A 25,897-nucleotide genomic window follows, 5' to 3' on the forward strand; every position below is an offset into this window, starting at 1 on the left:
TCCAGAAAAAAAAAGCATCAAGACTGAAGCACATGCAGTGAAAAGGCAGTGGCACGTAAAGCAGAAAAAGGCAGTTGTGTAGACAGGCAGTGAACTGGGGCTGTGTTCTTTGGTCTAATTATAACCCAGAAGAGAAGACTGCTCGCACAGTGGCCTCTCTCTGTCCGCTGCAGTTACAGAGCTGAATTTAAGTATTGGGTGGCACCTCTCTGTGGTCTACAGTTATGGGTGCACAGATTCCAGATTGGTTACTCAGCATCAACAACCAAACTACAATGAATAGATATAAATGTATAAATACATCTGCTCACAGAAGCGTTTCTTCCAGAGGGGTTAATTATGAATGTAAACGTGAAAAAATGGTGCTTCAGCTATGAAAAGCATCAGATTACTCAAGGGGGATCTGGTACGACCCTTTTACAGTCACTCAAGATTCCACTGATGAATTGCATGCAACTTTTCATGATGGTTAATGACGCAGCTTCAGCTTCTCTGAAGTTATCTGCTACAGCATTGTAATAAGCACTAGCACTGTGAGGAAGAAATATGGGTGAAAAAAAAAATCTAAATGTATAATATACTTAATATAATGAACCCCAAAACAGAAGAAAAAAATCCCAAAATGACACTTCTGAGACAGAGACAACTGAAATTGATTCTGCAAGTGTTGAAACGCTTCCATAATGGATTACATTAGACTGGTAGGGTGTTTGTGATAATGTGCCCACCCTCTGAATTTTATTAAATTACACAGAGATTATGCACGCGACATGTTGAAACAGCAAATGATAATGTGTAGGCACAACCCTTGATTACTGGCGTCAGTATGCTTGCAGCCGTATTAAACTGCACATTCTTTCTCCGACTGCTCCTTGATATTTAAGTGTAAATTCTCATACAATATTAATTAAAGACTCCTGTTGACGCTTAAAAGGAAACATAAAACAAACATGCAGGGAAATAAACTCACCAAGCTCCCCGGCAGCATTCCTTCCACCGACAGCGTAGAGGTGTCCCTTGAGTGCACTGAGGTGGAAGAAGGTACGTTTCTCATTAAGGCATGCCACCTGGATCCATTTGTTGTAGCGAGGGTCGTACCGGAACACGGTGTCCACCGCCGTCTTGCCTTTGGTGTCATAGTTGCTTTGGCCACCCACGACATAGAGAAAGTTGCCGATGACTGCAATGCCGTGTTGGTAGCGAGGTGCATCCATGGGTGCCAGCGCCTTCCATTCATGAGCCTTCTCATCAAAGAGACGCAGCTCCTTACTTACAACTAGCTGCTGGCGCAGAACACCACCCAGAGTGACCAGGTGGGCACTGTCTGAGCGGATGGCTGTCCGTTCTGACTGCATAACTGGCTGCATGTAGGGCATCATTTGGTAGTTGCTAGCTTCCAGGAGAAGGTTGACACAGGTGTTGTCTGTGCGCATAAAGTCCACTGTCTGCACATGATTGATGAGCTCCTGTGGGTTCATGAGGGGAAAACGGATGTTCTTCATGAGCTTTGGGGCATAGTCCATACGACCGTCTTCATAGCGTAGCCAGCGGCAAGCAGCCTTGAACAGGTCTAACTCAGTGCAGTGTTTCAAGCTGTTACTGGACAGTACAAAAGCCAACCGTTCAAATGGCAGCTTGACAAACTCTCCTGTGCCCAGCAATGAGGGGAAGTTCTTCAGGATAAAGTTGTTGACATATTTGTCCACCTCTGTGAGGTTGTATGTGTTGGCAATGCGCCCCACCTCCACACAGTTGTCAAGAGAAACCTGCGAAGAAAAACAAGTAAGAATCTTGGAAAGCTGCAGCTAAGACTGATAAGATATCACAGGACACGAATGAGAGGATGACAGGCAGAATGATATCCAATTACAAAATATTGTTGCTTCAGCACTGAGGGATGTAGCAGTCAGAGGCAAATTAACATATAGTCTACACTGATAACAGAATATAAATTGTACTCAGGAGAATTTGCTGCCTTTCTCTGTTTTCTATCACTGTAAGTGTAATAAGATTTGCTTTTAATTTTAGGATCAATATGGGTTCCAGAAATGACTAAGTGAAATACATTTTGGTTGTCTAAAAAGTAAAAACAAGCACACACCTTCTGAAAACACCAGAGTCCATATGCATTGTTATCTGCTTGTTTTATATACCATTTCTATACAGCTTTCTCTCAGTGGCTAATAGATATTCAGTGCTTGATCACCAAAGTTAATGGAAGAAAGCAAACCTAAACTCAGACTTGAAATGATAAAGAAAAAAATATGTATTTTGACTCACCATTAAACAACAGACAGCATAAACATAATCGTTCTTGAAATGGACTTCCACACCAGTTTAATCCAAAATATTTGGGCAAAAATTACTTATATTAAACTACAGAATTTATCTGAAATGTGTTTTGACATTCTTGTATCCAGTTATTTCATCCAGTGACCAGAAATGCGTTCAAAATGGCTTCTCTTTTAAGATAAACCAAAAACAACCATTGAAGGCTGAAAGGAATCGTATAGTAAAATTAACATGTGGCTTGTGTATCTGCTTCCTTACCCCAGATATAAGAAAGACCTTGCAAAAATCCAGCACAGGAAGGATTTGTAAGAAGCTGGCTGCCTCAAGTGTGTCTTGCAGATTCTCCATGTTGAGCGACAACTTTGCTGTGTAGATAAAGTCAATGATCTTCTTCAGGCCTATTCGGTTTACTCCGTGAAGCTTGATGCACATTAAATCCTGTTCTTTCATTCCACCTGCATCAGGGGAGAATAGGGGATGACAAAATAACTGATGGTTACACATGGTTCAGCTCGTATACTATCCTATATGACTGACAGGTCTGTGATTTAGATTTTTAAAGGCCCTGCATAACGGGGGGAGGAAAAAAAGTCACTGAAGCTAAAAATAAATATGCCTATACATCATTTTGATGCAAATGTCAATGAAATGTTTCAGTGTCAAAGGACTTCTGTTCAGAGAAAGAACTGAAGGTCTAAGGAGAAACCTGCTCAGCATTTATTCCCACAGCCTTCTTATCACTAATGAGCTGTCCCTCACTCTAAGCACAGTTTCTCCTTACTGCTACTTAAACACACTCCTTCTGTTGTCATTGCAGAACTTTCTTCATCTTACTGGTATCATTTAAATGCCAATATACCAAAGTTACTTCCTCTACTGTCATGATGTGAGACCCAAAGTATCCCTGTCAGCTGTTTTAAAATTAAAATTCACTTTCATTACCCATTACATACAAAGTAATGCAAATAAATATGGCACTAAGTTACAAATCAAAGCTCTAGTTTTTGAATTATAAACACTTTAATTCAAAGGTCCTTTCACAGCAGTAACTCACAATCTCTGTGGCTGACTTGAAAAAGCCACATAAACTGTCTTTTCGATTTAATTTCCGTACTGAATCCTAGAATCGTGGTTGTATCCAAAAAAGAATTAGAATATTTTTCCTGAAAGTACCCTACATACATGCATGTATATTAAAGTACTCACTGTTCTTTTGCCTTTGTAAACAGAGTGCCAAGACGATGAACCAAACTTGTAAATCACATTTAGATTCATTTATATTCATTCAGTGGCCATGAACATGAATGCATAATAATGACTTCACCAAGTTGGTTTTATAACATGAATGCACACACACACACACACACCCAAACACACACACAAAGACACTACTACAAGGATATGTGCACAAGGTCAGTTTGAGTAATTTCTCAGTATGCAAAATTACTGTGACATGGCTATGTGCAAATGCATGTCCATGAATAAAAAATATTCATGAAGGCAGCGAAGGAAGAAGATTAAGTAATCAAATGCATGTCTCGTGGCAGTAAATACCACATCTCACACGGAAAGAGTACATTAAATTAACTGACTAAGCCCCACATGAACAGATGGTCTGGTCACAGTAAGGCTTTGCAGACCCACCTGTGAACATGGCTTTGAAATAGTCGGAGGACGAGGCCATCATTGCACGATGTACAGGGAAAGCTTCATCGCCATCCCCAGCCACCAGCGTGACGTCGCATAGCAAACCCTCTATCCTCAGCTGGTCAAATCCCTGAAAAAAATGTTAAAGACAAGACAAAAAGGCGAGATAAATATGTGAGAGGGATGTGTTACTGAGCCAAACTTAGAGGACCTGCACCATGCAACGTTTTTACTCCAGAGAAGGAGAGCTCGGCTCAGTGGAGGCCTGACCAGGAGGACTATGTGATTACTAAAACTCTCGTCTAATAAGGTCACAGACACAAAAACTCATTTGTCTCAGCCAGCGCATTTGAGCTCAGTACAAAACTGTATTTCCCATCCAATCCTAAACTTGAACTTCAGTGTTCCAGTAAGGATTAAACAAAACACCGTCAGCAACGGCCTGTCAGACATGAGCTCACAGACCCGAAATGATATGTGACAGCCCTCTGGTCTGCGTGAGCTGTCTGTCTGATCTTGGCCTGCTTGTTTTCTTGACTTTCTTGCACGTAACTGCTTCAGAATTATATGTTTAGAGCGACAGCCATACCGTCCTCTTTAGGCATACTTAAACATGGTGGGAGTAGCAGCTTAAAGGCAGTGCATCAGACTATGGCTACACTTTAATTCACTTTTTTTCTTCTCTTCGTGGAAATATTTGATATTGCACTTGATTATACACACTTGATTTCACTACCTATCACATCTAACCTCTCAAAAGATATGGCAGGTCGTACTAACATATACCTAAACATACTAACATCTTAAACTCTTGCAATAATCAGTGGGTGAGTGGGGTTTAGGTGCGCTGCCTCCACCTAATTAAGACTAACAGATTCTACTATCAGGGTCTAAGATCGGATAGGCTAGAAAAATCATTATCATTCTCTTACTGTGCTGTGACACCGGAAGATTAATGAGCAGCACAGGCAGCCAACGGCCATTCATTTACAATGAGAGCTGGTTAGGAAGGGCAGTCGTTGCTGTTGCAGCAAACAGCGCGGTGCCAGCACCCACTACCACAAGTTTAGGGTCATCTTCACTTTGCACCAATCACTAGAGACATGCTAAAGCGGCCACCAATCAAATGATTTATGTCCCTTTCCGACTGCCAAAACAAAAAAATTAATACAAATCTGTGCGAGCTGATATTTTTGAGAAGAGCAGATAACTTTGAAAGTCTATTTAATTCTTTTAAAGCTTTTGCTGCATTTTCGATCAGCAGTTTATCATAATATAGGATTGTGTTGAGTCTTTACATCGAATTACACAGAAACAAAATCCCCAATGCTTTTGGTTACATGCTGAAATATTACCTAAGATATTGAATTGTACCAGTAATTCATGCCACGGGCTTTGTGATGCTATTAGAATTTGTAGAGTAGAGGGTTTCTGAATTGCAAAAAAAACTCAATATATACAAATATTCTAGTCTGTAGTGTTTTAGTTGGCATAGATTAACCTAGACAGTGTCTCATCTCGTTTCAAGATTGATGCTAAGAAACAGGAATCACCATCTTTGCAGCCTGCAATCAGCAAATGTTTACGGATCTAGAGCTCTATAGCCCAGTAGGATTTCTAAAGGAATAGTAGGGGGTGTGTAAATATTATCAGGCAATGACGATATTTCTCTCAGCACTCAACTAAGACTCTGGCTGTGTGTCTGAACTCTCACCTGAAGAACCACTGAGCTGTGTGTGTTGCTTGTGAAAAATCGAGTGTTTCCAGTCTTTGATGCCTGAAGATGAGCAGAGATGCCCATATCACCATAGCCCAGAGCAACTTTCATGTGAGCGTCGTCGTCCTCCACGAGGGATCTATTAGGGAAAAGGAAAGAAGTTTTTACCTCAAAAGGGTAGCAAAAACACGTTTCCATCTAATTTTAGCGTATGGAAAGTAGGACAGATAAGTTTTCAAAGGGACACAACTTAAGGACATATTGGGTGGAGGTAGCCTAATTGTTAGACAAACTGTCACCTAAAAGTTGTAGGTCTGCAAGGCTGAAGCAACAGTGAAAGCTGTGGCAAGTGAAGCGAACAAGGTGAATACCTGCTTACAGATTTCATTAAAACATTGTCCTTGGTTGTGAAAAAAGAGAATAATAAAATCTAAGCAATTCTCTGAAGGACCTATATTATGAGATACCATTCAAGATTTTTTCTACATAACATCAGTGAAGAATGTGACTCAGTTGTACGATCATTGGAAGTCAATGTCTAGGTTCAAAATCATGAAATTTAAGGCTAACTCTTAATCATAATAATGCCGTGCCAACATAGATGTGTACAAATTCTAAACATAACTGGCTAATTTCTAAAACAAAATGTGTTGTGAAGTCCGCAGCATGATGTCATATTTAGAGCATCTATGAGACAACTTAGTTGTATAGATATGAACAAGCTACATGCAGCTATATATAGAATCCAAACCATGTCTGCCAGACCTCCAGCAGGAGTGATTAGGCAGTCTGTCCATTTACCGTTTGGTCCAAAGTAACATATGACAATATTGTCCAGACTGCCTTTAAACCTGACAAAAATATTCATGGTCCTCTGAAGATGGCCATTCCCACCGACATGTGTGACCAACTGAAATCTGTTCATATCCAAAGGCTATGTATTTGACAGATTTCCATTAAATCTGATGTTCATTGTACCGACAATGCACTCTGGTGCCACAATCAGCTATTTCCATTGTGGTACAGTGTATTCCTGATACACATCTCAAGGTGTCCCTACGCCCTTTTCAGACAGATGCACAACACTGCTGGCTTCATAAGCCTATTCAGTCACTCAAACAAAGGTTACTTTCACATTAATATTCCTAATGGCTTTCCTTAGTGTAGTAACCCCAACCCATGGTATGCAGCCAATATTTGCCATATACGCAACACTGGACAGCACATCAAGTAATGTACAACACATGAGGTTGTGCCACTACACGTCAACGTCCTATGTCAGTATGTCATAATCTTGTGTGTGATTATCCAATAATGTGACTGAATGCAGTTCAAACTTGGGCCTTGTTGAAAGTGATGCGTAAATGTGGCTAGGTCTGACTGAGCAACACTGCAGCTTTAACCGAAAAGCAACCAGGGTGCTCAACTAGGCATGGTAACTCGCAGGTGTGTGTAAATAAGGTGCACATTGGATAAAATCACTATATACTACTTGTACACAACAAATATCCAAAATAAAAAAAATGTCCTGAACACATTCATGCTCCTTGTATGATGAACCATTTCCATTTTGACCAGTCTATACCAACTTTCACTTTGTGCCTCCGTCGGGCTAAACTGTCAAAAAGACACATCTTAATGCAATAGACTGACCACAAAATTTGTATGGATCATTTGTGAATGGATAAGGCCTTGAGAATGGTCTTCTCTTTCGCACCACATCTACCACCAGCTCAGCATTTTTCTTGTTGTTTGCTCCGTCCAACATTTCTGGACTGCAGGTCCTAATGAGCATTGTGGCCTGTAGATGCTAACAGCAGAGGTTTAGGACCAAAGATATAAAATGTGCATCACAGAAAAATATCCACCAAGTATTTTCAAAAGTAAGTAGTAAAGTGAAAGTGAAATGGCTGGCTTCAAGTTGATGCTTGAAGGATATTCTCGCCGAGCATAAAAAGTGGAATTATTGTGGAGGCTTATTGATAAACACACCATAATGCAGCCTCTATACACGTAGGGACACTTAAGTCTTCTGACTCGAGCAGGATACTGATGGGTGTGGAAGCTCTCTCCTTCAATAAACTGCACAGCGATGTGATGCATCATCTTGTGGAGTAAAATGAGGACATGAGATGAAAACAAACTATCTTGAAATGGGCTACACAGCAATGAAAATATCATTAGCTTTTTTAGAAATGCTGTGACTAAGGCCACATTATATGTACTGCCATTAGTTCTCAGTTTTCAGAGCTTGGGGAGAAAGAAACAACTTAGGACATGAAACACTGCTAATTATGATTAAAGTAAATTTCAGAATGTATAACTGATTTCTAATACAGAGCAACAGAACTCTTTAGTCTTTAACAGCTTTCTAATAAGGACAAAAATCTGCACTCTGGAAGCATGATATTAAAGTGTTTCTCATCATCTGTGTTGTACAGTTCTTATGACATTCCTGTACATGAGGAGAGCATAATCAAAAATGTACACAAGGATAAAAATCCTGATACAATTAGAGCCTCAATACGTGTGATGTAACATGGTGTAAAAATCCTTAACTGCTCCACAGAGAATGAACGTGGAAAGATGGCAAGCGTGACTCAGAGCCCCGAGGGGAATACTCAGGGGATGTGGGTACATTTTGTGCAGACAAAACTGACATTAGAGAATGAAGCTCATTTGGGTAAAAAATTATAATAATCTATGGCTCAACAAAGTCAGCCGAGCATTTGTCATTTGTCATCAAGCAGCAGAACTGTCTGGAGTTCATGAGCTAAGCAAGCCATGTGGGTTGCTTTTAATTGGCTACTTCCTTTAAAAGTGAGATAAAAAAACAAAAAAAACAACAACAAACAGCTGGCCTTGGTGTTAAGAGCGTCATTTATTAAACTACAAAAAGCGTCTTTACCTGCTCTACTTCTAGCGAGAGATGATGCACGAACAGAATGTCGATCAAGTGCAATGTCCAACAAAAGGTCTGCACTTCTCACCCTAAATGAAAAGTCTTCAAATATTCCAACTGCTCTCAATGTAATACACAGAGATGACACAATAGCCAACGAACGTGGCATCCGAGGCTTAAAAAAACTGTTCATTTTCTGATGAAGATTGGCCTGGTTTTGATAAAATATTCCTTTACAAAAATGTCTGGCTCAGCACAGCAGTAAATTTGTGTCTTCAAACAGGCACATGAGCAGGCAGCGCTTGTCAGATGTAGAAGACTAATGGTTTTTGGGTGGACTATTTATATAATGAAGTAATTCGAAGTCCTTGTCTGGCAGAACACTTTTTTTTTTTTGTGGTTTGCAGAGTGGTTTTATCATTTGTAAGTAAATGCTCCCTGTACTTTGAAGGGATGTTACTTAACATTTTCAAACCAAATATAGTTTATAGAAACATTTAAAGATCAGGAAGCCTGCTGTCAATGTCACACCGTTCTGCTTTAAGTATGAAATTACTTTCTTTGTTAATGTGGCAGGCTGACGCATGCCATCTGATATTCTGAACTTTTTCTCACTTTGCCTGAAAACAGCTCTCTCTCTGTATTCTTCTCTCTCAATAACAGTGAGATGAAAATAGAACAAAGGTGAGGACATGTACATTTAATTTTCTTTTCAAGGGCAGAGGGAAATATATGCCTCGAATGAAGAACTAAAGAATGTCCTTCATACTAAGCAACTCCTGTAAATATATATAGTTTACATCTATGGTCTATAAACATTCCAACGAGAATTACTTTAAGTGAGCTACCAATGTTTAGCTCTCAATAATTGTAAAAAAAAAAAAAAAAATATGGCTTGTATGTAAAAGCACTGAACATGTGAAAGTAAGTCAGGGAATACAACACCCCTCACAGTACATTACATGTACTTCTAACCTTTCAATGCAGCTCTATTTTAAGAGTGATCTCATATAATGTTAGCCCTCTAATAGGTAGGCAGAGCAGCCTTTATGTAACATACATACATCCCATCAAACCATCTGATGCTGGTCTATTGTAGGAGTCATCAGCAAGCTGATTTGTGCATTTATTACATAAAGACTTGGTAGCACACATGATTAAAAAAAGAAAAAAAAGCACCTTGTAGCTTTTTGGGGATAATTTTGACAAATGTCGGAATCAAAATGCTCATGGGCTATCGGTCATAGTGAAAAAGGGAGTGAGCAGGGTGTGTGTGAGATTGTTTTTCTTGGGGGGGAAAAAAATGGATTCAGGAGATGTGAAGTAAAATTAATGTCACCACATCTTGACACATGTAGACAGATATTTGGCCATCAAGTCTCAGAATCAGGTTAAAGTAGAGACTGAATCAATAATCACACCTAAATGCTGATACCCATCATTCATCTACGCGACTGAGAACAACAACAAAAGAGAAAAAGCAATAATCTGATGGCTTCAAAAAGGCCTACACCTATAGATATGTAAATTACCACATTCATTTGCGTTTCCATATTTAGAGCCAGGTGTCTCACTTTGGTGTGTGACGCAAATCAAGTGTGTATAACTGCTGAAACTCTTTCTTTGGTCTGCTTTGTTAATGAACAGAGGAGGGAAGTAAAACTCCTGCTTGGCTCTTGTGATTTCCCTGATGTTCACATTAGTATCAAGCTGTAAGCGGTCATCCTTTAATAACTATCTTAGGAGAAGTAATTGTTGCATATTAATTGATTAACTTTACAAACTAAATGAGAATGCTGGGAGTTGTTCTTCATGCTATAAAAAACAAAAAGTAAACAGAAAAAAAGAGGGAACAGCACATTATTTTTTGTTTGCAACGATGTGAGGCACAACTTGGAGGGGAAAAAGTATTCTGACTCAAACTATTAAAACGTCACTTGCTGCATAATCTTCTTCTTTTTTTTTTTTTTAAGTCATTGATTTTAACAAACAGAGAAACTTGTGCAATTTGACATTTTAAAATTACTAAAATAAAAGCTGCATGTCCAGGAAGGGTGGGATGAAAACGTTTCTTCTCTTTTCTTCTCAAACAAACTTTACTTTAGGCAGAATTCAAAGCCAACATGAGCTGACTGATCAAACGTTTTGTGTCACCTCACATCGCTTCACATCTTTGCACTTGAACAAACCACGAAGACGTCTGCCGACCAACGGTCGACCGCAGTCTTCTCCCAAGGCTTTAATGATTAGGCCAAAGACATTTGGGTTGTATGATGGATACACATTAAGAGAGGCTACATCTAATTGTCATTCCGTTCACATGCTGAACTGAGGAACAGGTAGAAAGACCAAATACATAAAACAGCAAGAACAAAATAAGCACAAAAACATAGAGACTTCTACAAGAGGTAAGGAAAACTAGGTAGGACTGTATGATCTGGCCACACGTGCTCTATTACACACAAATCTTGACGAGCAATACTTAAACACAGCACCACTATTAAAACGACGATGAAAGGATGGGATCGCTAATGAGAAACATTTTACAAGGAGGTGATAATGGACTACGTCTAGCAGGAATTTTGTGAACACCAGTACCACTAAACGCTGATGGCTTAAACGGTAGTCACAATCACACTGACACAGAGCACAGGCAATGTACTGGTACATTTACCCCGTCAGGTGGTAAGTCGGACAGGCAGCGAGGAGAGAGTGGGTTGTCCAAACCACAAAGGAGTGTTGGTGGCTGCCGGAACGAGACAAAGAAGACAACAGCTACAGCATCCCACATTAAAGTTCTGCTCTTCCCAAAGACACCAGAGAACAGAAACCGGATCTCTAGTTCCAAGTGTGACCGGTGAGAGTTTGGAAGCGTGAGTACAGCTCAGCACAGCCCAATGCAAAATGTAATTCACAAACTATTAGCCTGTCGAATACAAACTACCAATGGCAATTATAAATGTATTTCTGATGTTTCATGTGAAATTCAGTTTACTTTTTAAAGTTTTACCTATACACTGGTAAATATGTTTGCATAATAGTGTATGAAAATGTATGACTTCAATGATACAGTCGTCCTCAAATGTATTCATACCCTTCCATTAAAGAAAAGACAAAATTCACAATAGTCACGCAAATAACTAGAAACTGAAAAAAATAATAATAAATAAAAATTCTCAAAATTATAATTAGTGAAATGAGACATTTCTTTGAAATTGTGGTTGAAAAGAAAAATGTAATAAAAAAAAACAAATTAGAGCACTTTGTTGATGAGCAGTGGCCAAAATCTAAATACCTGTCAACAGGTACAGAAGTCTGATTGAGAGTTACGGAAAACACTTGATTGCAGTGATTGTCTCAAAGGGTTGTTCAACAAAATATTAGTTTATGGGTCCCATCACGCTTGTCTGTTGTTGTTTTTGGGTTTTTTTTGTTTTTTTTAAATATTTGTGTTGAACCACAATTCAAAAACAATGTCATGATTTTCATTACATTTTTATTTATTATTACTTTTGTCTATTTCAAATTATTTCAGTGACAGCTGTTTTTTTTCCCTCCTTTAATGGGAGGGTCTGGATACATTTGAGGACGATTGTACACAAATGTCCCAGTTTAGTTTAATAATCCACAGTACATTGTAGAGAACATTCAACTAAATGAGAACGGATGAATATTAAACCTCCTATCGAACTACGCAGTATAATATGTATAAAATATCTCCTAGTGGGTACACTGTTCTGTCAGAAGCCTCAAATTTGGAGGAGTTAAAATAATCAAAAGAAAGCTCCTGTTTCATCCGTTTTCCATTAAACTGTTCAAACACAAAAACGCTGACCACAGGCTGAATCTCAAGTGGTAAATTATAGATCAAGATAAATGTCCTTTATTTTTGGATCTATACTTGATTATATGCTTCTGCCTTATATTTTGATTTCCTGTTCGATCCACGAGGACTAGAAGAAAAGACATGGAAAAAATAAAGCAGAGGAGAAAGTTGAAAAGGGTGAAAACGAAGTAATGAAGAAACAAGGCTGGCAGTCTATTCAGTCCCTACATGGCAGCAGAAAGCTGAAAAACATTCTTCCACCAGTGACACTTCAGGAAGCTCAAGTCAACTTGGCTTTTTGCCTGGGATGACAGTGGAAGGGTCTTAAAAGCTTAATGAGTATGGCTTTACGGCCTCGTCATGCTTTGTCATGCATTGATAGAAACTTTTATTAATCTGATCTATTTTAGGTTTTTAACATCTGCCATGGTTTCTGAATCAAAATGTCCTCAAACTTGTAGGGTGTCATTTACAAGAAATTAAATGTTAAAGGACTGGTTCGCATTATTTTCTGATTCAATTTTGCCTCATCTTTTCTGAGCAAATCCCCTTTTCCAGCGATAAATTGACAGCACTGTGCAACTGAGCTCGGGTTCCTCAGTGGTAAGTGTTATCATCATGGTCAGTTAAAAGTGTATTGTGGTAAGTCTGTTATCAGGCAAGTCTTTATAATGCAAACTTCTGGGCTCTGCTTCAAAATGACCTCACAGGAGACTGGCAGCACGAGCTCAGAAAACCTCGAAATCCCAAATAAAACGTGTGCAGTGCTGATGAAAAACTGACTGCAGCACATTTTTGACTAATTTTTGTACAAACTGCACTGCACAGCCATTTAAATGTTTCATTACATTTTCCAAGTTGCTTACAGTTACAGTGAACTAATGTGACATACTGTTTTAACAAGAACACAGGAATTGCCTGAAAGCAAAAAGACAGCAGTGGAATTGGCAGAGTGGAAAGGAAAGAGCAAACTCAACATTTCATGGATTCATAAGGTATTCAGACGCACTTTAATTTTAAATGAGTAAACTTTTCTGACATTTCTCCCCCGTCAGTCTGCACTCACTAACACGAGATGAAATTTAAAAACACGTATCAAGAATTTTTTGGACATTTATTAAAAATCCAAAACTGAAAGCTCTCATTTACAATAAAGCGTTCAGACCTTCAGTAGTGGCTCCAACTGTGATCAGCTACATCCTTTAATTGTCCTTGAAATGTGTCTAAAACCTGGCTGGAGTTCAGTTGTGGCAAATTGAATTGGTTGGAGATACTGTAGTGTAGAGAGGCACATGCCTGTGTATATAAAAGGTTCCACAAATCACACAGCATGTCAGGGCAAAAAGACATGAAGTCCAAGGTGCTCTCTTTAGACACCCATGATGAAAATGTGACTAGACATATATCAGGCAAGGATATAAAACTATTTCTTAAGTGCTGACAGGAGCAGAGCGACCTAAGTAATTCTGAAATGGAAGAAGTTTGGAACCACCAGGACTCTTCACGGAGTTAGCCATCTCACCAAATGGTCACTCTAACAGAGGCTAAGAATGCTGCTGGAAGGACTGCTATCTCAGCAGCACTTCATCAATCAGGGTTTTAAGGTAAAACAGCTAGATGGAAGTCACTCCAGTAAAAGGCACACGACAGCCCACTTGGAGTTTGTCAAATGGCATTTTGAAGGACCTACAGCAAGAGGAAGGATTCTCAGGTCTGATAAGAGAAATTGAACTCTTTGGGCAAAACAACAAGCATCCCTACAGTGAAACATGGGGGTGGATGGAGGCTTGATGTTCTTGGGCTGCTTCTCAGCTGCAGGGACTAGGAAATATGTCAAACCTCAGGGAAGGACGAATGCAGTCAAATACAGAGAGGTCCTTGAAGAAAACCTGCGACTGAGTACACATGAAGGATCACTGCTCGGTCCTACAATGAGCCTAAGTATAGAGTAAAGACGACATGTGGAGTGGCCTGGGACAAGCCTCTGATGGTCCTCCAAGACTTAAACCTTATAGAACATCTGTGGATATTCTAGATAATGGCAGCCCAGAGACAATTCCCGTCCAATCTGACAGAGCTTGAGAGGAGCTGCCAGGAAGAATGCGATAAATTGCACCCATCCATGTTTGCAAAGCTTGTAGAGACTTACTCAAGTCGACTAGAAGCTTTAATTGCTGCCAGAGGGACTTCCAGAAGCACTGAATTAAGGGTCGGAATACTTCTGAAAATGAAAGGCTTTAGTTTTTGATTTTTAATAGATTTGGAAAAAGATTCTGAGAATGTGTTTTCACTTTGTCATTAAGAGTTACGGAGTGTTGACTGATGGGCAAAGTGGCATTTTTTATCCATTTAAAACTAAATCTACAGCACAATAAAATGTGCAAAAAGTGAAGGTTTCCAAATACTTTGGGAATCCACAACATTTGGTGTGTGTTTGTGGGTGTGTATACCCCAACAAAAAGATCACAAGACTCCTACAGTCTGACTGCTGCTCAGAACATACACTCCAGCAGCTCAATCCAAACCACTCACATAAAAAACAGAAATGCACAAGAAAAGGTGACAAGGTGTATGGATGGAAACAATACAAGGACAACTTTATGAGCACATCTGAAGGGATGTCAGTGAAGTCAACAGGGAAATCCCTATTTGTCCGGGTAAGCAGAGCAATGATAGACACCTGTACTGAAAAGTCTCCTCACTGAGCACAGCAATGTAATAAAGCTCCATGACCAGCTTCCAGTCCTGGGAGGAAAAAAACACATCTTATGATGCAGTAGTGCTCAAGTGCTATATAATGTAATTCAATCCAGTACAGCAACGCTGCAAAACGTTCCACTTTCAGAAGCAATAAATTGATTTTTAGTCATAAAAAATAGGACATCTTAGAAACACCTTCCAATATCATGAAACACAATGCTTGAGCACCACAGATCAGGAACGCAGCCGTAAAAAAATGATTGTTGCAACGATACTATGACAGCAGCACAGAGACTTCCAACATGGCTGAGGTTATTTGTGGATGTTATTTAAGCTACAGTAGACAGAAATCTGGAAAAGGTTAGACATAGAAAAATAAAAAACAGAACATAAACCAGAATTTGAAAATACAAATTCTCCTCTTGCACTTCACACACATCCAGAACAAAGTTGATCATAAACATGAAATTGAAACAGCAACAGCCACAGCTGTGAGCCTTTAAAATATGAGCAGAAGGCTAAACTATTAGCAACATTAAACACAGCCACTCACCACCAGCATGCATGGTAAATCTAACAACACAACATGACCAATCTCTACAATAGCTAACTGTCTAAGAGAAGAATGACAAGCTCGATAAACTGTAAGTACTGGACTTACAGTTTTTCTCAGTCTCTTTGGTTCATTTCTCAGACCAGAATTGAAATTCTCAAAACTACTTATTCAATCGTCACATCATTGTGTTGCTTGTGCACATCAAAAAGCAGTTTCTCATTTCTTTGAAAAAGTTCTAAATGCTTTGGTACATCCATGCAAATGATTATGTACAGTTCTCTGCTGTTTCCTACATTATCAACTGCTTACATCATGTTGATCAGAATGTATTATAAAAGGTCTATGTTGAATAGTCTCACCCCCACAACATTTAGTCATTAGTTCATCACATAAGTCTTTACATGCAAAATGATTAAACAAGTTGTCAGAATATGTCGAGCATATTCCTATGCATTTCCATTACACTTTTTCCAAATCTGCCCTGAATTGGTAAATTGCTCCCAGGTGAATCTTGACTTTCTCTAATGAAGGGAAATGTGTGCAGCATCACATAGATCAACCAATGATCAACCAGTTTTCTGAAATAGCTCAAAGGTGCATCTTATGAACCATCAACTGGCAAGTATAGAGGAAGACTGCACTGTAATTCCTACAGCACTGCATGTACAGTTTTCCCTAAGGAGATTGTCCTATGTTCACATTTCTACTTTTTGTTTTTGTCTTGATGCTGTGCAGTGCTGTCTTTTCCTTTCTGTATTGCAATGACATGGTCTGTCAACAAATTACAGTACAAACAGTAAATGTGAATCTTGTCCAGTCTCTTGCAATCAGTCTCCCACATACACTAAGGTATAACTCACAATTTACAATAATTGTGATCAAAACTTCAGCCATAGTTACATCCCTCCTAAACAATCTGACTGTCTTATCCGTACACATTGACACAAGGACTTGTCATTCTGATGGCCCTGACATGTTCATTGACAGATATTTAGTTATGAGAGATGACCTAATGATTTTGAGCAAGTAACTGCCTTTTGCAGGTAATCCATGGTGTTTTGCTATTCGTACGAATTGTTTTGAGAACGGCAAATTTGCAAATGTCGAGGACGATTCGAGAAATGTACCAAAACGACTGAGAAAAACTGTAATTCCAGTTCTGACCATGCTTCACTAATATTGACACGCATTTCACTACACTGGTTTGACTCTTTCCTCGACAAGTACGCTTTCCTTTTAATTTTGTTGCTTTGCACTGTAGGCAGTTGTTGCAAATGCTGGATTAGCGATATTTCCTGCAGCATGTTCTGTCATTGAATCAGGCTTCATCATCTGAATCTGATCCCATCGGATGTAAAGCCACATCTGTACTTAGAGAATAGCCAACAGAAAAAAACTGCCCTCTCTCGAAAAAGACATGCGATTGGTCAACGTCTCCCACACTGAATACATATCAAATACCAAACCTATCCGGTTACAGCACGAGCCTGGATATATATCCTTCCACTGGCTTTACTGCATTCTATACAAACACTAAGAATTGGTCCCTACATATTTTTTTTCCAGCTTCTCCTTATTTCCTGCTGCAACTAACTACTTATTTGAGAGCAAGAGAGAAAAAAAGAAAACCTATTAATTTCTCTCAACATTTCAGAGATCTAAGTGCAGCTTTTGTTACCCTATCTCCACCACAGAAAACAACACTTGTTTCTTGCTGAACAAAATTCCGCTCTCACACACGCTCCCTATTTCATCACACAGACCTTGGCGCTTCTAAAATGTGACACCGGGTCTAGAGTGCAATCTAAAAATGTGAATATGTTCATCACCAAAATGAATAGAGCCATTTTTAGTGTACCAAAATACAGAAAAGTGAGCCATCATCTATTGAGTAGAGTGCTCCACTTGCTTCCTTGTTCAATTATAGTACTTAATAGACTATTTTAAACATCTGTACCCTGTGTGTCTAATAAATGTTGCTTGCACTGGCCATTCTGGTGAAAACTGGCACTTTCTTAATTAACACCGTGGCCTAACTAACTAAATAAATAGTTACAATGTACTGCTCACAGACTACAACAGTTGTTCTTTTAAATGCTGGCAATCACACACAGACTTTTTTATTAGAAAATGAACATGCAGGTTTTAATTAAACTGAAAAATTAATGACAGCAAAAGGAACATATTAGCCATTACGTGCATGATATTTTAAGTAAGCATTTGTGGCTCATTCTGTTTAGGACAAACTATCCATGACCTCCAGATAATTGCCCCAATCACTGCTAATAATCTTAGCTGTCTCTGTATAATAAAATGAGTCTGTAATTATACTTTATAATCAAAGAGCACTTTAAGGTCAAGCCCTTCGCATTAAAAAGGACTGGTACCTAAAATTAAGTTTGAAAAACACAGTTTGAAGCTACACTACAAGTAGCTGAGCCGAACAAGCTTCATAACATGCTTGCTTGTGGGCGGAGCAGACAATCTGTCAATATGTAATAAATGCTAAATCAACATGAAGGATGCTGTAACAGCGGCTACATGACCCAGCAAGACCCAATATATGCAAATCAAAAGGGCAGCTACAGGCAATAATAGTAATTTTTAAGGAAAGATTGCATTATTTCTTTTAGAAATATCGACAAAATAGGCTGTTCTGTGTTGCCACTGCAGGTTTGTGGAATTACTGAACATATGTAGGATAAAGCAGGGGACGTGTAGCCGAGGACTTAATCCAGACACTGAACAAAAAAAGCTAGAGATGTGTCAAAGCAATAGGGAATGAGAAATGTCAGCATACTATGTAGAGAAGCATAGCTTTGCTTACAAAGTGGCTCGACTTGTCACTAACGGGGAAAGCATGATTAATTGCAGAGACAATTATATATGGTCAACAATGATGACGTTTATTTCTATTTTTAATTCCCTTTACTGTCCTGATGTGGCACACCTTCCATTACATGAGGCCAATTACACCCTCTGAGCGTGCAACTACTGTAGCTACCAGGGAATGAGATTTGGAGGGGATGAATAGAGAACACCTTGTACATCTACACAAAAGCAAAGCAACAAAGCAGAAAAAGATGGAACTGGTATGAAGTAGCTCTGACCTGGCTCACTGACAGGGTCAAGATTAAGAATTTTCTACTGACGCAGTTTGGGAATCTCTGCGGTGGACTGGCTACAGATTTATTTTACAATCTAGCTTTTAAACCTGTAATAACACAGTTTTTGGCCAAATGTGCTCATGGCTCAACAGGTGTGCCGACTTATTTCAGTTGCCCTGCAGAGCTTTTTCTCACTGATGCTCCGACATCTAGACTGGAGCGCGGTGAATCTGATTTGATGCATCTGATAAGAGAGTTCAATCCGGTCTCTGTAATGTATCAGGGTTTTTTATTTTATTTTTAATCAAATAAGATACAGACTGGCTGGCCAACTGTTTGGTGAAACTATACCCAACTTCTTCACAATGCATTTTTGAGTAGGCGAGTATGTGTGCGTGTGTGAGATGAGCACAGATTTGACAGTTTCACCTGACTGAACTCACTTGATGTTCTGCCAGCCAGACTGCTTGTGCCTCCCCTCTGGCCTTTCAATGAAAATAAATGATCCCTCGGTGGCTGTTGCTTTTTGTACAAAATGGCCACAAGTCAGCGGGAACTAAATGTCCATTCTAAAGGGCAGGTGAATTAAAAGCTCCAAGACAATTCTCTAAAGTTTATAATTCATCCAGCGGTAGGGCGCATGTTAAGCAGCAGTGTGTTTGTGTGTGTGTGTGTAGGAAGATGGACAAATATAAATATTGAAATCATTGCACAGCACTGGCTTCGTTTGAAAACAGTAGCAGATGTTGCTCCTAGGAAGGAAGCATTTACTATTCTGTGGTTTTTAGGCAAACAGGTAAACAAGCCTGTCGACAATGGTTTATGAAAACTATCAGTGTGATCACCGACTATCAAACCAGGCATTTAGAGAACATATTAAACCTCCACGTGTTATGTTGTTTGATTTTAGGTGCATCTGCATTTATCGTATGTATGATGCCATCACTGAAAATGAGAGTTCGCCTATAATGTGTTTTCTGAGGTTAAACAAATATACAATGATGATGACGAGTTAACCGTTTCACTCAATGGAGCGGGAACAAATGATGCCAAATTTATTTCAGCGTGCTGTTACATATACATTAACGTGTGACTCTCTTTTTGTAGTCGCACTTTGGAGTACGATCATACAACACGCTGGCTACGAAGAGTATTTCAACTTCTCGGCTGGCAGATCATCCCTGACGGAGTCCAATTAACACATAAATCATGGTGTGATATATCTGGTGAGACCCTAGAGAATAATTCTGCTGTTTTATGTATTTTTAACCATGAAAAATGTCTTTTGTCAGTGGAAGTTGATGTTCAAAGTCAAAGCAAATGAAAATCCTCCGGCGCAAAAAAACCCCGCTCTTATTCAGTTTGATGTCAGCTGTCGAATGAGCTACGTTCTGATTATTTTAGAATAGATTAATTGTTTAACTGTACAAATTACTCTTGGTTGGTGAGGAAGTAGATTCCAGAAAAACATATTTAAACTAATGGGCTTATTTACCTCAGACTGCAAAAATCATCTCATAGCAGTGCCATGGGGGATTTCAGCAGCAGCAGCAGCAGAAAGATTTGACAGCTACATGAGACATGTGAAGCCTCTTCATTCGCAAAAATCTGCTAAGCAGACTTTCAAAGCCTTCTTTTTACCTGTACAGTCTGTATGGAATTGAATCTGGTCACACTGCCTCAAACAACAACTCCAATATTTGCTACAACAAAAAAATATTTCTGAAGACATGTCGCCTTTAAGTAAAGTCCTCTCGCATTTAGAAAGCCTTTTTACAGGCAGCATGCTCAGTGGAGTTTGTATTTTTAAACTGTGCACTTCTTTCAAACAAAGATACTGAAATCAGTAGAACCCAGGGACAGCAGCGCAAGTCACTTTCAGACTCTAATACACACAAACAAAATGTAAAAGGTCAAAATGTGCAAGACGTGATTTCATTTTTAGATTTTCTTTGAAGGGTTGATTTTCCAGCTTTTCACCTTAATTAGATTGTTGACAAAGAGTGACAGGAACATGGGGAGAGAGAAAAGGGGGATGACGTGTGCTAAAGGTCCCTGACAGGAATCAAACACGCACTGCCGCAGTTAAGGCTGCTGGCTCACCATGACGCCTCCAAGAGGAGATTACTAAAGACAGCAGTCACATATATTAGGTGCTTAGTACTGAACCACCATAAGATGAGGGATGACATTCATTTCAAGGACTTTTTGAAAATGAAAGATAAACCCAATGACTTCTAGCTGTGCTGAAGATTATTCCATGGACCATAGTGACAGTGAACCTTAACCATTCCTTGCTGGCTTGAAATGTGCACCACAGGCAGTTCACCGGTCCATATATAGAATCGGGTGGTTTCAAAACAGGGAAGCACATTGTGCAAACTAATTTTTATTCCATATACATGATGTACGTCATATATTCTAAAAACTCACTCTGCTGTGTCCTCCATCACTCTGCTGCTTAGAATACATATACAGAAATGACTTTACCAGCATACAAAGTTAAAAATGTCTCCAAAGCCAAGGAGACAGAGGGCCTATAAAGAGTGACTTCTCCCTGACCACAGAGGAACCTATAATTGGGGGCCCAATATCAGCCTGCCTAAAAACACAGTTTACTATATACACGTTTCAAAATAGTAAGTGGTCTGGTGGGGCTGAGCCACACTGGGAGGAGTAAGGTGGAGTCTCAAGGCTTGAATATACTTCACTTACTGGTGTGTGCGCACCGTCTCCCCAACAACACACACACCCGTCCACAGCCACTTAAGTAGGCTTGATTCGCCCTTTGTCCTTGAGACTTCATTGAAAGAGTTGTCACAGTCATTCAAATGACATGTTGACATGCTAGTATGAAGATCCTCTTTTTGTATTTGTACAATGGCATGTGATGAAAATACCATCATACTGTGTGTACACAATGCGTACAGTCGCTGACAAGGTCTCACAGATAATATGTGTTACATAAGTCACTTTTAAAGCACTGACACAGTAGTTTTCTTAAAAAGAGTTACAAAATAAAGCACCACTATGCCAGTAAAACTAAGGAGTGTTTTTATAGAAACAAAAAGAACATTACATACTTGCTGGGCTGGTAGAGAAATAAATAAATGATACAAAGCATACAGAAGTTATCAAAAATCAACTATTAAGGGATATATATATATATATTTGTGTATGCTGCTAAATTTTAAAGAAGCTTCATTACACAACCAATGAGAACCCCAGTCAACATTTTTGCAGTCTGGAATATTTTATCATGGACAAGATGAAAATCTACATTGTAGTTCACTGTTAACAACTTGTTATACTTAATCATAAACTATGCTATATTTCTGGATGCTCTAAAATACCAACTTATATTACAGATTCTATGTCATTGTTATCAGCGAAATCAGAATAATTAGAAGGTCGCCTTTTTGAGACTGTGAGGCAGTGTACTTGACACTCAATTGCTACAACCACTAAGTTGCCTCTGAGCAAGGCCTTTCAGCACCCAGCTGCTCCAGTGGAGATGCTTAGTGCCCAACAGTTGATAAAATACTCAGCTCACACGTGTGACTGTGAAAAACTGTAAGGCAGGACGTTTCAGCGAAACTGTCTTGGTTAAATAATGATAAAATCCATAACTACCCAGTCGATAGTATCAATAGCAAAGCACTCATTGAGGGATTTTGTAAAGTGCCTACAAAGTGACCCCATTTAGGATCCCCCTGGGTTTTGAATACGGAAAATAATTGCTATATAGTAAAATATACAAGCAACTGAAAACTGTACATTTACAGTTAGTCATGTTTTGGATGTCACCTTTTTTCCCCCCACAGAGGACATCTAAAGGAAAACGGCAAAATCAGGGTTTTTCCTTACTGTGATGCAGTAATATTTTAAATAAACATTTGTAGAAAACTATCAAAATTAAGCCCCTAAGCTCTTAAGTAAAGCTTCAAGATGAGTGGAGATGGCATAAATCCAATTTTATTAAAAAAATCCATCCAAGTAAGCGCGGTTAGCCTATGAAATTCCCCGTAGGCTACCGGTTAGCCGAGGTTGCCTTTAAAACTGTGGGGTGTCTTTTTTTTTTTTTCTTCCTCACCCCAAATTTTTGGTTCTCACTCTCTGTCAGCCAAAGCCATGTTAACAGTCAAAAGTCAAACAAGACACTTGTCCATTTAGGCAGAGCTCTGGAAAAAGGGGTAAAGCGAGAGGATGGCGAGAGGCTGTGTGAAGCACTCCCGTTCTACCCTTCCCCCTTCCTGAACAGTAGCAGATGACAATAGCTTCTAAACCAGGGCACGCCAGACATCCTGACAAAGGCAGGCTCCTCCCAAGCTGCTGAGTCCCTGTTCCCAAATAAACATAGCCACAGGGAGAGGGCAAGAGTCGGGGATGTGGTGCTTGCCATGTACAGACTAGCGGCAAAATGAGTCCTTTTGCCCGAGAGCAAGGCGTTCTGCCAACGAACCATAAAATTCATGCTGGACAAGGCAAATCTCTTGACACACTACAAGGCTCAGTCGCATTCTGCCTAATTAGGGCTGCAACAAAAAATAATGGTCTAACACTAATTTATCAAATAAAATGTCAGAAACTGAAAAGCAAATAAATTCATCCTCACATACATTACTACAACTGAATATTGTGAATGCCGTGTAGCTCTTACTCACATGTAGGCAGGCGAAAGGGGTGAGGACCTGGATGTCTTAAGAACTGGCACTGGGAATTTCCAGCTGACAGGAGAACCGCTTTTCCATTTCAACGGCATGTTGTTGTCACCAGAATGGTGCTACAGCAATACCAACAGCAAAGACCATTTCCATGAAAAGGTTCCCAATGCAGTCTTCCATCCCACTCTGCCCACACCATTTAAGGGGGAGGGAGAGCAGCAGCGGCAGCAGCAGCTACAGAAATACACTGGTAAAGGCAGTGCAGGCTACAGTCAGGGTTGTGACTTTAGCGGCAGCACTGAGAAGCCAATAGATTGCATCCACCACGACTACTTGCCCTGCTGCATTCACAGTTGTCTCGTGGTAGGAGGGGGAAGAAGCCCTGCCTTCCCATCACCCTTTCAGAGTCTGTCAATAGACCAGTAGCTAAGCAACAGTGCCACCTTGTTAGAGGAGTTGTGATTACAGCTCTGAGCTTGCGATGCAAAGATGTGGAGGGCAGAAAAAAGAAAATTATAAAGTGTATGCAGTTCAATTATTAAAGTACGTGGTCTTTTTAGATAGGCATGTCACAGATTAATGACTAACTTATCAATAATGCAGTAAAACATGTCAATATCCAGATTTGTTCAACTTTTATTTGCCCCATCCTCTGTGTAAAGGTAACCCTCCCTGCACCTATTTCACAGCACAAGCCTTCCAGTCACCCTGAAATGTGCCGAGTTATCTCATTAAAAACACTTTTGCGACTAAGATCCTAATTGGTCATGGTGGGCATTGTTTTTGTGAACCAATTATACATCCTCTTGCAAAAAGTTTTGCTTTCTCTTGCAATACTTTTGCGATACCTTGCAGTAGCCTTTACATTCCCTCTGATTTATGGAGAAAGGGCTGAGATGCACAGAATTGTGTGTTAAGTAGTAGACTGCCGCTGGTTGTGCAGCTGTGGCTTCCCGAATACAAGTTTGTACCACTGCAGCGAGAAAGATAACTGGAGGAGCTTGTTAACCCAGCTCTCTCACGGACCGCTGCTGAGGCTGATGGACTCAGACTATAGCTGTAATTATAAGTGTAGCCATGGGATGACAGAGATGTCACTGTGATCGTAGCCGTAACCATGGCTATGCTTTGGTCATGATGAGTTCGGCTATGACACATGATGTAATTGTGCTGGCTGGATGTTTTGAGCGTACTGAAGCTACAGTATTCATGAACTTGTGTGCTGAATGTGCTTTACTGTCATAATAGAAGCACTTTGAGTTTAAACCCTATGTGGTGTATGGATAATGTTAATGCGAGCGGTGAAATGCAGTTACAGTATAGACACATACATCCACCACAGATTCAATCATAAAGGCAGCTGAAAATAACCAGGAGAAATAAGCTATAAATGCAACATCTTATATCATCTCTCTGTTCTGCAGTCGCTGCAGTGTGTTTCCTTTAAAAGGAACTGGACTGGAACACACATCAGCAGTCCATATGGATGAGGATGAATGCAAAATAATATTGGCAGGAACACAAAATGTACAGCAAAATGTTCTGCAAAGGTATGCGAAACAAACTATATATATATATCACTGAGGCCCTTTAGTTTTTCTAAAGTTAATGCTACACAGGGTTATTTAAAAATTGCTACTACTGGCTATATAAATATTGCTATCACCTCCACCTTTTGTGTAAATTACTCTCTAAAAGACTTCACACATACTTTGAAAGTATCAAAATATAGGAGACAGAGGTTGCTATGCCTCTATCGTCTTGCCACACTTTAAATAAATCAGTTAGACTTGTGGGTGGCCTGATTGGCTGTGTGGTTGGGGCAAATATCACATGAGAGCAGATTTCCTGAGCAACAATTCCTCAGTTTGATTCTCAGCTGGCTAAACCATTTGCTGCATGTCAGTCTTTAACTATCTTCTTTTCTCTCCTATAGTCCCTGCTGCGGTCAAATAAATGCCCCCTCCCAAAAAAAATATTCAGAAAATTACTAAGACTTTTGGAGACGTTGAATTATTGTGCATTAGACAAAAGAACAGCAACTTCTGATGTAATATTTAATTCTTTAAAATTTACAATGGTTCCAAGATGAAAGCAAAGCTTAGAGAAAGAACAGCAGCAGCAGTAGCAGCAGTAATTTAAAGTAAACGTCCTCCTCATTTATATTCTTTAGCAATTGTTGTTAATAATAATATCATTAATATTATTGTTGCATCTATTCCCAAGTTCAAATCAGCTGCAAATGGGCAGGATGGCACTGTCAGGCTATTACATAAAGGCATCATAAGAAGTGCTTAAGTTAGAGCACAAGTTCCTTCTGCTGACAGATTTTGTAACACTGTCCTTCTCAGAAAAGCTGCTACATTTAATCTACTCTTGTGTCAAATACACTGCATATGTATAGAAAGTGCTGTCTGGATATTTAGGAACCAGACATATAAACCAGACATATTTCTCCTTTCTGGCTTTATAAAAACCATATCAAA

General features: G+C 39.4%; 1 protein-coding gene across 2 annotated transcripts in view; it reads right to left on the reverse strand.

Moving 5' to 3' along the window:
- Nucleotides 1-25,897, reverse strand: part of LOC103353301 (kelch-like family member 13) — a 40,887-nt gene that overhangs the window by 10,597 nt on the left and 4,393 nt on the right. The window contains exons 1-5 of one of the 2 annotated variants that reach the window (XM_008276210.1): nt 23,412-23,724; nt 5,654-5,795; nt 3,937-4,069; nt 2,551-2,747; nt 971-1,766 (exon numbers count right to left, since the gene is read on the reverse strand). In XM_008276210.1, coding sequence (XP_008274432.1) covers nt 971-1,766; nt 2,551-2,747; nt 3,937-4,069; nt 5,654-5,795; nt 23,412-23,509 — 1,366 coding nt within the window. In that variant the 5' untranslated portion in view covers nt 23,510-23,724. Of the gene's footprint in view, nt 1-970; nt 1,767-2,550; nt 2,748-3,936; nt 4,070-5,653; nt 5,796-23,411; nt 23,725-25,897 lie in introns of those variants that run through there. The other variant, XM_008276211.1, reaches the window with a different exon arrangement.

The sequence above is a fragment of the Stegastes partitus genome, unplaced genomic scaffold (genome assembly GCF_000690725.1).
Source record: "Stegastes partitus isolate 25-593 unplaced genomic scaffold, Stegastes_partitus-1.0.2 Scaffold67, whole genome shotgun sequence".
In the NCBI taxonomy this organism is placed as follows: Eukaryota; Metazoa; Chordata; class Actinopteri; family Pomacentridae; genus Stegastes; species Stegastes partitus.